This window comes from Chelonoidis abingdonii, chromosome 2 (assembly GCF_003597395.2).
Source record: "Chelonoidis abingdonii isolate Lonesome George chromosome 2, CheloAbing_2.0, whole genome shotgun sequence".
Taxonomy (NCBI): domain Eukaryota; kingdom Metazoa; phylum Chordata; order Testudines; family Testudinidae; genus Chelonoidis; species Chelonoidis abingdonii.
In genome coordinates, this window is record NC_133770.1 from 151,417,275 (window position 1) to 151,428,859 (window position 11,585).

Below are 11,585 nucleotides of genomic sequence, written 5' to 3' on the forward strand. Positions count from 1 at the left end.
GGCTCAGCATCTGACAGCCTGATGGCACTAGGGTGGAGGGAGCATCCTAGCAAAGGCTGAGCAGTGGCTGACTGGCCCCCTCACACCCACCCCCCCCGCCAGGCGAAGGTCAGAGCGACTCCTCAGAAAGCAGCAACCAGAGCACCTGGCGCGGGGACACGAGGGTCCATATCTACGGCCCACGTGTGGGCTGCCTGTGGTGGAATCCATGGCAAGGGAGCCATCGATCTGCCCCCGATACCGCACCCATCCCCAACCCCTATCTGCCCCACCATCTCCCTATCCATCCCCATCCCCGCAACCCCATACACCCCACCATCCCAATCCCCATCTACCCCACTCATCCCCATCCCCCCAACCCCATCCCGTCTTCCCCCAACCCCATCACCCCATCCCCATCCACCTCATCCATCCCCCAACCCCATCCACCCCACAATCCACCCATCCTCATCTATCCCACTCATCCCCATACACCCTACCATACACCCAACCCCACTCTTACACGCCACTGATCCCCCCAACCCCACCATCCCCATCCATCCAACCCATCCCCATACCCCCACACTCCCTACCCATCCCCATACACCCAACTCCACCCATACATCCCACCCATCCCCATCCACTCCATCATCTACCCATCCCTATCTACCCCACCATCCACCTACCTATCCCCACCCACTGCACACATCCTCCCACCCCATCTGCCCTACCATCAACCCATCCTCATCTATCTACCCATCCCCATCTACCCCATCCATCCCCCCAACCCCATCCACCCCACCATCCACCTCACCCATCCCCACACAACTCACCATCCACCCAAACCCACACACCCCACCAGCCACCATCTAGCTATCTATTGATCTTTGTGAGGCATCAGCCAGCCCTGGGGCAGTGAGGCAGCATTCCCCACGGCTGCCTTACTGTGGGCGCTCCGGTGCTCGCCCTGAACACTGCTAACAGGACGTGCCGAGGAGTCAGGGTGCGTTCTCCTCCTGGGCTAAAACTTTCCATCCCATCAGGGAGCAGACACAGAATCAGCCCCCTTGGCTGGACCAGCCAAGGTAGAGGAGTCCAGTCACACCGGTGCCAAGGGGCTGATTCCAGCAGCTAGTCCCATCTGGGGTGGGGAATGGGATACGCATGCCCACACTGTAGTCTCAGGAAAGTGCTTCTCAGGTGGACACAGCTCGACCAGCAAGGCTGGGCTTCGGGCCTAGAGCCAGCACCCCTCACCCCGTGGCACAAAACAAGCTACAGCTTCTTTGCCAGTACAATTGTGTCAACACGAGGGGCTTTGCCGGCACAGCCATGTTGGCCAGGGATCGCCCCTGTGTGGAACAACAGAGCCAGGCTGAGTCGGCTGTGGCGGAGCGCAGACCCATCCCTGCAGCCGCACTGGGATTTGGCTGTCAGCTGTCACAGACAGGAAGAGTCCCCGGGGCAGTATGTGGCCCAGGCCTCGGGGGCTCCCCACCCAGCGGGAACAAGCACCTGGGCCTGCCCGTCATGCTGAGCAGGAGTTTCCGAGTCCCTTGTGCCCCCATCCAGATCCAGCCATCGGCTCCCGTCTCGGCTTCCTGGAACAGGGCTGGCTTTTTGTTCTGTACAGCGCCTGACGCTACCGTAATTCTCCTAATATAACCAGAAAAGAATGGGTGTGTGCTGAGAGCACGAGAGTGCCACAGGGCAAGGCTGTGTCCAGCAGCCTCGGGACAATCCGGATGTCACTCACCTAAACAGACTCTGTGTCTGTTGGCGGCAGGGGCTGCTGGGCAGGCTCCCCCGGGGGGTTGGGAGCACTGGGCAGAGATGGACCCTGCAGATTTCTGCCCCACTGGTTCAGGACTGTGGGGAGCAGGGCAGCCAGTCTGGTTCTGTTCTGCCACCCCCAACTCAGTCTGGAGCTCGGAACCCTGCCCCAGGACAAGCGACCTGGCTCTGCTCAGCTCTGGGAACATGGCCAGCTCAGACCTGGGGAATCTCCCTGCTGGCTATGCTGCTCCAGGGCCAGGTCGCCTTAGGGCAGCACAAGGAAACCGAAGAACTGCAGAGCACCTAGCAGCCCTTCCAGGCTACAGCTTTGGGATGCTGGTTCGCTGCCCCAATGGGGTGGCTCTGAGTGCACTGCCCTGATCCCCCCCAGTGCTGGCTCCTGCATCTCCCGCTTGCTGCAGGCAACAGGCATATCTGTGGTTTACACCCCTCAGGACAAGAGCTGGGGCTGGAGGCCAATGAGCCCCATAGGTGCTAGCCTGGGTCTGCCAGGAGAGAGGGGACAGGCCAGTCCTCGTGCATCTCTGCCCCGAGCAATCGGGACATCTTAACGAGGGGGCGTAGGGACGGCTTGCACAGGAGCCCAGTGTCGGGAGACCCTCCCGCTCAGCCTTAACCCAGGAATCGGCTCCCCGACCCATCTGCCTGGCCAAACCAACTCTGCAGGGATCCGCCAGTGAACCCCAACTCCTGAGGCCCCCACAGCTGCCTCATGTGGTGCCCAGCCCCTCACAGCCTCCCACGAGCCAAGGCACTGCCCCAGGTAACGCACGGCCTGAGGCCGGGTTTGTACAACACGACTCAGGTTGGCACCAAAGACCAGAGATGTCAGTGAAGCAACAGGGCTGGCTATGAGCAAAACACGACACAACCTGCTTCCTGGTGCCCCGCACTGAATGCCAGCCCCGACAGGCGTGGCCAAGGCAGGTTCCCATGGTCAGCGCTAGTCTTTCCCACCAAGAGGATGCAGCTTTCCCAGGGTGCTGGCCCCTGTCGGGCCCTTGGGGAGGGATAAGTCAAACATTCCCCCCCCCCCCCGCCAGGACCCAAAGCCCCCTGTCCCCGTGTCAAGAGCCAGGAAGGTTTCCTGGGTGCAGAGTCTGTCCCTGGGGTGACTGTTCTCCATGGCTTTACCCCAGTTGCCGGGAGTCTCTTGCTGATTGAGCCGGTCAGACAATAGCCACATCCTCCCTCTCTACACGCCACCACCAGTGTGCCAGGCTGACAGTGGCCTTTGCCACTGCCACTGATGGACTCCCAGGTGTCAGGGCCCCCAGCTTGTGCCACAGCTGGGTTCTTGTCTCCCCCAGCGCATGGATGGCTCAGCCTTGCTCCTCGGCGGTGTCACACCCAGCAGCATTGTTTCACTAGAGCAGAAAATCAGGTGCTGATGCCCCAAGAAGGGGACCTGGAGCATCGCAGGAGGAGGGGAGTGTGGCTTAGGAGCCACAGCACGAGAGAGGAGTCAGTGACACCGGCCGATGGGCTGTGCTGGACACAGCTTCAGCAGGCAGGTTCCTGTTTCCTCTGCTCTGCAGGGCTGTGCCGTGTGTCCTGGTGACTGACACGCACAGAGACCGGGCAGCGCAACAACATGGCGTCATTCCTGGGATCTAGTCCATGAGCCACCGCCCTGCTGGAAGGCTTTGACACTTCCCTGTCCCTCTCGGGGCCTCAGTTTCCCTTCCCAACAGTCAGACCAGTAGCACAACCCTCATGCCTGGAGACAGGAGGGTGACGCCAGCCGAGGGTTCAGACCCAATGTTTCTGGGCATGGCTGGAGAGTGATGTGGCCTCGCGGGGGTCTCTGGGAACCTGGTTGGAGCGGGCGGGAGCCCCGAGGGCGCTGGGAGCCAGGTGGCGGGCGGTGCCCTGGGGTGGGACCAGCAGGTGGCCAGAGGAGCTGGGGGTCCCCCCCAGGAAATCAGCAATTCTCCCCTAGGGGAGTAAGGGGGGATGATAGCCTCTCAGAAGCTGCCTTGTCCCACCCAGGCCTGGGAAGAGGTTGCCATGGTGCCCGTGTAGTTGCCACGGGGGCCCACCACACCCAGGTGCCCCCCGCTGCAGACAACCCAGCCCCAGCCCTGCTGGGAGATGCAGCCAGCCGTGGTCCCACCAGAACCTCCCGTCTCCATAGTGAGGGTCGTCAGGGAAACGGTGGGAAACAGTGCCGTCTCCATAGCGACCATGCATTCTGCTTTCCCTTGCCAAGGGCCAGCTGGAAATGAGCTAGGAAATAGGTGGGGGACGGGGGAGGGGGGACAGGGGACTGAAGTGGGCTGGATGGGGGCAGGCAATTGCTCCGGGCTCCTCGCTGGGCCTGCGTAAACAGCCCCGTTCAAAGGGCCATAGGCCCGAGTCCCTTTTCCCAGCCGGGCACCCTGAGCAAGGCAGTCCAGGGCCTCAGGCAGTTGTGCCAGGGAGCTGCCCGACAGCCCTGCCTCAGATCCCATGGGGTGTCCCCCACAGCCAGGCTGGTCCAACCCCGTCAGTATGGACGGGCCATGCCAATGCCCCTCCCTGGGCAGTGCACACGACCCACTAGACAACACTCCCTCCCCTGCAGTGGCATAAGCCCCCTTGGGTTATGTGCCTGGCATGTCTCTCTGAGGCACTTCCCTGACTCCAGGAGCTGGGCACCTCGCCTCACCCCTCCCCTGGACCCTGCAGGCAGCTGATGGAGAGAGCCTGAATCACGAGGGCTTGAGGGGCATCAGTGGGAGTCCGACACCCATTGAGAGCCGTCCGAAGCGATGGCCAAGGTGCTGGGGGAGAACTGAGAACTGACGCAGGGTCTCCCAGGTGCACCCACGGGGCCACCCGGCCCTACTCCTGTTCCATCACCAGCCTCCGCTTTCTGCCAGGGCCGTGGGAGCCGGGCCTTGCAGGCAGCTTCCCAGGGGAGGAGACGTGGGACTCCAAGGTGGGGAAATCTCAGCATGGCCGAGGGCTCTAAGTGCCTCCTGCTTTGTTATAATCCTCTGGCCTTTTCCAATCACTTTCCTCTGAGGATCTCAAAGCATCTCCCTCACTTTCATCCACTGAGCCTCTCGAGATAGGTCAATGCTATCCCCATGTTAGAGGTGGGGAAACTGAGGCATGGAGTAGGGTCATGCAGTGAATGGAACAGAGCCTGGGTCTCCCAATCTGACCAGACCACATAGCGCAGCAAGGTCAGAGTCGGAGGGGTCAAGATCAGAAGGGACCAGTTCACCCAGTCTGACCCCACCAGCACCCACACACCCACCAACCAAAGACCGCAGCCCTCAGGAGCCTGGGCTGGCATGTGCCCCAGAACTGAGGTGCCCGGTGCCCCGCAGTGGCAGAGATGATGAAGTGAGACACACCCAGACAACCTGGCAAGGGACTGACCCCCCACGCTGCAGAGGAAGGTGACAAGCCCCCAAGGTCGTGGCATCTGACCTGGGGGAAATAGGCTCCCAGCGAGACCTAGGGTGTGAGCCAGACCCGGCCAGCCACGCGCCTGAGACAGTGAGTTCGGTGCCACCAGAGCCCAGCCCTCCCCACTGGCCATCTGCACCTGGGACCACTCCGACGCTTCAGAGGCCAGTGACTTGAAAACCCTCCCAGGTTTGATCAAACCACTAGCCTACGCTCCCTCTGCCACCAGCTCACCGGGGAGCTGGTGGCTCCAGCCATCCCTTCGGCTTTCCAGGAAACCCCTTGGGGTCAGCACAGCCAGGAGGCGGCTGCTCCTGCCTCACACACCCTGTGAAAGGGCTCTTCGCCCCACACCGCCAAGGCCCAACGCCATCTGGGGCCCGAACACGGAGCTAGAGAAGTTTAGACTAAAACTAGGATGCAAACTATCGGCTGGGAGGGGAACAAACCCCTGGGACGACACCCTGGCCTGGACATAGTAAATCAAGAGCTGGTTTCCTAGCAGACCTGCCCAGGAATGCCTGGGCGCAGGTCTCTGACCTGTAACCACACTAGGTTCTGGGAACCCCATGTGCCAGCAGAACTGGCACTAGGCACGCGCTGGTCGTCGGTGCCCTCTAGTGGCTGGTCCATGAATCTGCCAGCTGGCATCGCACATAGGCCTTTCCCCCACCCGGCATCCCTGGGCTCAAAGCTGGCTGGCAGCGTGGCAACGGGACGGACAGTCGTTGCCATGGGATCCCACCACACCCAAGTGCCCCCTGCTGCGGAGAGCCCTGGCTCTTCAGGGCGACTGTCCCCAGCGGAGGGGGAAACATGTCCCGTGCTGTGAGTGGAGAGGAAGAGGTGATGCCACCCCAGAGACATGACTCCAAGCCCCTTTAGAGGGGCCAGGTGTGTTATGGGGCCCCCAGATCACCCTCCCCTCATGCCCCAGGGATTCTGAACTGCCGGGCAGCCTCTCAGCTCCCAGACTGAGGCAGCAGAGTCTGGAGGACAGGGGCTGGGAGGAAGTGAGAATTCTCTGTAACATTTTTATGAAGCCGGTATGCCTCAGTTTCCCCTAGCTGCTGCACTGTTCCCTAGTGGGGGAAGGGCTCTTTGCTCTGGAGGCAGGCTAGGACACAGGTGTGAGTGGCACCCAGGTGTCCTTAGGGGGCCTGATCTCCATAGCCATGGAGACTCCAGACAATGGCAAATCCCACACTCGGGACATTGAACTTGACAACTGAACCCACCACTCAGCATCTCCCCAACTGGCGGACACAGGACATGGGGGTGGGGGGAAGGTGGGAGTTCAGCGTGGGCTGTGGAAAGCTGTTGGGGCACTGAGGGCTCAACCTGGAGGAAGAGTGAGACCCATGAGGGGGCGCAGAACCCAGCCTGACCCCAGCGAGCAGGACAGAGACTCACCCCCCACCTCATCCCATGCCTAGGGATTAAAAGCTGCCCGCCCCTGGGAGAGGGCACCATGCTGGGGCCCCCTGGCCTGGGTTAGGACTGATGCATGGCCAGTGGGCTCAGCCCCTGGACACAGCCGGGGGCGGCTGCCCCCCACCCCGCAGGGGCTGCATTTCCCCTCACTTGGCCAGCAAAGCCCTTTGTACGCTGCTCCCCAGCACCTCCAGCAGAACAGCCTGACAGCTGCTCCACGCCGGGCTCTCTGTGCCAGGCACCCACGGTGGGTTGCTCGAAGCCCCCAGGAAGTCTCCCCCAGACACGGCCTCACAGGGCTGAGACCCACCTCCACGGTGTGAAGGGAGCTCACGCAGGGCAGCCCAGTCACCTGTGGCCCCTCAGCGGATGTCTGTGGGCTACTGGAAGGGGCTGTTCCCAGCTCCGCCGCCCTGGCTCACACCTCCATCCAGCTGGGGGAGTAGGGGAGAAATGCCAGGGGGCTCCCCCAGTGGTAACAGGGCAGCCAACGTAGCGAGCAGTTGTGGCACCTCTTGAGCAGCGGCAAAGCTCCCAGGAAAGGTGGCAGCCAAAAGCACGGGCACCAGGACGATCCAGGCTCAGGCCTGCATCAGCTGCAGGGCCCGGGGGAGTCAGCTCAAAAGCTCAGAGGGGGCAGCAGGGGCAGGGCCTCAGTCTAGGACGCAGCAGTCCCAGGTTCGATTCCCTGCTCCACCCCAGAGCCCCAGGGAGCTTGGTACAGAGGCCGCGGGGTCAACATTTCACCCCGCATGGCAGAGCACCCCTGCTCTGGGGACGTGGGGGGTCAGGGACGGATCTGTCCCCACTCAGGGAGGTGGAGAGAAAACCCTTTCCCGGCCGCAGGAAGCGCCCATGAGGCCTGAGGAAAAGGAGAACGCCAGCCCTGCCATTAACCGGACTGGTGCCAGGTGCCCAGACACTGTGGGGACATCTGCATGGCCCGGGGGCCAGCAGCTCACGGCTCTCCCAGGCCAGGGGACACTGAGGGGCCAAGTTCCCAGGGTAGCCCTCTTGCCAACGCTCCTAGCTCCACACGCCTGTGGGAGACAGGGAGAGGATCAAGTCACGCAGCATCAGGGAGCTCCCACGGGTGGGAAGGGAGACACACACACACACCCCTCACTCCCCGGAACGATGCCCAGACACATCCTGTGCTGTTCAAACAAGGTTTGTATTTCCAGTGGCTATTTATAAAGGGGGCAGGGCCAGGGCCAGGAGACAGCCTCCCATGGGGGGACTCAGGGCAGGGCTCTGTCCCCAGGCTGTGACTGCAGGGCACGGCCCGACAGGCCAAGGAGCTGTGAGCAGGGGCCAGGCTCCAGGCCTAGCTGAGGTTGCCCTCGGTGCTGCTGTCCTCGTCCAGGGGCGTGGGGCCTGGCTCCAGGTAGTCAAGGATGCGCCGGTTGGCCTGGAGCAGGTACTGCTGCTGTCTGAAGTAGACTTTGAGCACCCCCTTGATGGCCACAAAGGTGATGCCGCCCTGCGGAGGAGGGGAGGAGATGACGCCAGCTGCTGTGCCAGTCCTATGGCTCTGGGCATCCCAAGCACCACAGCCCCTCAGCTAGCTCCCTTCCCTCAATGAGCACCAAGGACAGGGCCCCCCCCTGGAGCTCTGCTGGTGCCCTGATCCACACTCCCTGCTAGCCCAGTCCCCACTCAGCTCCGCCAGTGCCCCCCACTCCTGACCTGCAGCACCGGCGCTCCCACAAGCACAGTGTGGACAGTGGTGCCAGGCTGGCCTGCTGTTTCCATGGCAGTGAGCAGATCACAGACTGCCGAGGTTTCTGAGCTCGGACTCCCTGTGTCTGGGGTTCTCGGGCTGGGAGGCTCCAGCTGCCATAGGGCGTGAGCCGCAGCTGCTGGAGACTCAGCCCAGGTGCCTTGGGCAGTGCCCCACATGGGCGCCTCGCAGTGGCTGGCGCAGCCCGGCCCTGGACTCACCAGGATGGTGCGCTGCAGGCTGGAGTCCACCCGCCGGAAGAGGAGCCTGCCCACCAGGCTGGCGACGGTGGGGAACACCAGGGCCCCGCACAGCGTTCGTGAGAGGGACGGGTGGTCGCTCTGGGGGCGAGACTCGGCCAGCGGCCCCGGGGGCACTGGGCGCCCAATCCCTGGGGAAATGGGAAGGGAAACTGAGGCAGTGATTGGTTACTGCCACCCAGCTGGGGGGCTCAGACCTGAATGGCTCCCCACACCACCTGCCTCGGCCCCAGTGTCTGCCCCCACCAGCTCTCTGCCCCTTGTCACTGTCTCTCCTCCCCCTGCCAGGCCACCAGCTGACAGTGCTGCTGCCAAGTTTTCCCTCCCCCCACGGCTCTGCCCCCTCAAATCCCTTCGCTGCCAGCCTGCCCCTGCCTCAGCTGAGTGGCACCCATGCCCAACCCCTCACCAACCTGCCCACCCACCAGCATCACCAGGGCAGCCCCAGAGCCCCCATCCACCCCACCGGCGATGCCCCACACCTGGCACCAGGGCCTGCAGGGCCTGCAGCTTGCTGGAGTACTTCCGCCAGACACGCAGCACGTAGTCCTCCCAGCGGATCAGCCTACCCAGTACCAGCATGACGGGGATGGTGGGCAGTCCCATGAGCAGGAAGAGGGGGTCTGCCCGCTCCATCACATCCAGCCCCTTCTTATGGCCGACCACCTGCAGCGGGGGAGGAGGTGGCTCAGAGTGCATGCAGAGAGCTGGGCTCCCCGCGCTGGCCGGGCCAGTCACACCCCCGCAGCACGGGCACCGCATTGACTTCTCAGGCCAATTCCCAACAGCACCCTGCCCACACCACCTGCACAGCCCTAGCTGTGCGTCCACACAGCCAGCCTGGCACCCAGTAGCACCCACGGGTGCAGTCGCTCCAGTGTTCTTGCCTCTGTTCTGGAGCCTGGCGGAACCTTTGGTGAACCCCCACCTGCATCACCATTACCTGCATCACCGTGACGGCCCCATAGGTGACAGCCGACCAGTACACCGTCCCCACCACGATGCCGGCCATGGCGAAGGGGCTGGCTCTGGACAGGATCTGGTCCACCTGGTGGAGGAAATACACCAGGGGCCCTGCAGGGAGATCAGAAACTCAGGCCACGCCACGTACAGACACACCCCTGCATTCCCTGGGACAGCCGCCCACGGAGGAGGCTCCAGACAGTCTTCAGGGACGAGGGCTGCCCCCACCTGCTCGCAGGCAGGATCCCAGGGCTCTCAGCCCTTCCCCACCAGGCCAGACCAGGCCAGAGCCAGGAATTTCACAGGCCACACAGGCTAGTGGGTGGAGCACAAGGTCAGGAGCCAGGGACATGCCAGGGCATTGTGCCAACCTCTGTGCACCAGGCAAAGCCTCTCCAGACACCCTCACTCTGCCCCTCATTAACTCCTTCACACCCACTGGCCCCATCAACCCCGTCCCCTGGTGCCCCTGGTCACGGTCCCAGGCAAACCAAGCCCTGGCCAGGACCCAAAGGGGCTCATGGACCCAGGCCCCCAGCCGCACTCACCCAGCTTGGGGAAGACGATGCGGTACTCAGTGCCACACTGCGGGCAGCTCACGCTGCCCGTGCTGTTGCCCTTCTGCTTCTCGTCCAGCCAGCGCTGCAGGCAGGCCTGGTGGATCCATTTGGTGGAGCCTTTGCAGCGGCAGGGGCAGACCCACTCGGCAGCCCGGTCCTCGTGCTCTGTGGCGAAGCAGACCCAGCAGTGCCTGGAGAGCAAAGAGCGCATCAGGGAGCCAGGCGCCCCCAGGGACCCATGCAGACCAGGGAGGGCAGGGCCAAACTCTGGGCCACCCCACCCCAGAGCAGGGGGATCCCTAGGGGATCCAGCACCCCTTAACTGTCAGGTTCCCCCCCAGCATCATTCAGTCCCACCCCTATCCGGATCCTGCCCGGGCCCAGGCTCGGTGCAGGGCAGGTGGGACCCAGCCCTGTCCCATGTCCCAAGGGCCCCCAGAGCCAGGCCAAAGGGGGAGGCTGGCTGGGGTGGTGGCAGGAAGGGAACATTCTGCAGGGAGATCGGGCCGGGTCAGTGCCGGGTTTACAATGGCACCAGTGGCTCTGTGGAGCTGGCCCCATGCTCAGAAGGGGCCCCGGCCTGCTCTGCTCACACTGCGTCCTGAGACCCTGGCAGCCACTTGTTCCTCTCGGCCTGCTCACCCACCAGCAGAGGGCTACCCTCTGCCCCCTGGCCCCACCCGCCAGCTCCCCTCTGCCCCCTGGCCGGAGCCCAGGGCACCTCTGGCTCCAGGCCTCTCTGCTTCCCACCACCTGTGGGGCCTGGCCTGTCTCCCCGGAAATGAGCTGCCTGGGACTGGTGCAGAAGTCTGGCAGGTCTTAGCTAGGCCCCTCCAGGCAAGTGGGTCCTGAAGGAGCCTGGCCAGGACAGGTCCTGGCCAGGCAGATCCCATCGCTCCTGAGGGGCTGGAGTGATTCCCTGCCCCGGGACCAGCCCTGGCTGCACTGGTGAGTGCAGCCGGGAAGCAGGGGGTGGGGGAGTGCGTCTCTGGGGGGGTCACTGGGCTATAAGGAGGGGAAGATCTGTGTGTTGGGGCACTAGGGAGTGGCGGTTCAGGGGGGCTGGGTGGTGTTGTGCAGGGCGCTGGGCATTTCTGGCAGGGTCAGGGGGGCTCTGGCCATAGGGAATTGGGGGGGGGGTTCTGGTATTGGGTTGGGGGAGGGGGCTGTGTGGCATGCCCTGGGGCCACCCCCCAGGGGAAGGGACATGCTGCCAGCACAGGGCCAGGCAGGCCACTGGGCATCTGGCAACTCTCGGTTTGTAACTAGTGCCCTGGGCTGGGTGGGGCCGCCCCCCCTTCACCCCCCCCATTGCCCCTGGCCGGCCCCTCGCTCCGGGGACCGACACCCCCACCGCCCCCACAAATCTGTTTGGTGCGGGGCCCATAAAAGGTTAATCAGGCCCTGGGCCGGCTCCAGCCCTTGGGGAGGGGGCTCGGGAGGGGCCGGGCTCGGGCGCGGGGGGGC

The 11,585-nt window shown here is 63.6% G+C and overlaps 2 protein-coding genes across 2 annotated transcripts in view; both read right to left on the reverse strand.

The window, feature by feature from the left end:
* CNNM3 (cyclin and CBS domain divalent metal cation transport mediator 3) overlaps positions 1 to 11,585 on the reverse strand; it is a 330,211-nt gene that overhangs the window by 163,432 nt on the left and 155,194 nt on the right. The window lies entirely within an intron of this gene.
* LOC116830692 (E3 ubiquitin-protein ligase MARCHF5-like) lies at positions 7,768 to 10,344 on the reverse strand. Its single transcript, XM_032790321.2, has 5 exons — positions 10,107 to 10,344; positions 9,539 to 9,669; positions 9,078 to 9,261; positions 8,557 to 8,726; positions 7,768 to 8,095 (listed from the first exon to the last, which is right to left on the reverse strand). Exons 1-5 carry the CDS (start codon positions 10,327 to 10,329, stop codon positions 7,940 to 7,942), a joined length of 864 nt encoding a protein of 287 aa, XP_032646212.1. The 5' UTR covers positions 10,330 to 10,344; the 3' UTR covers positions 7,768 to 7,939.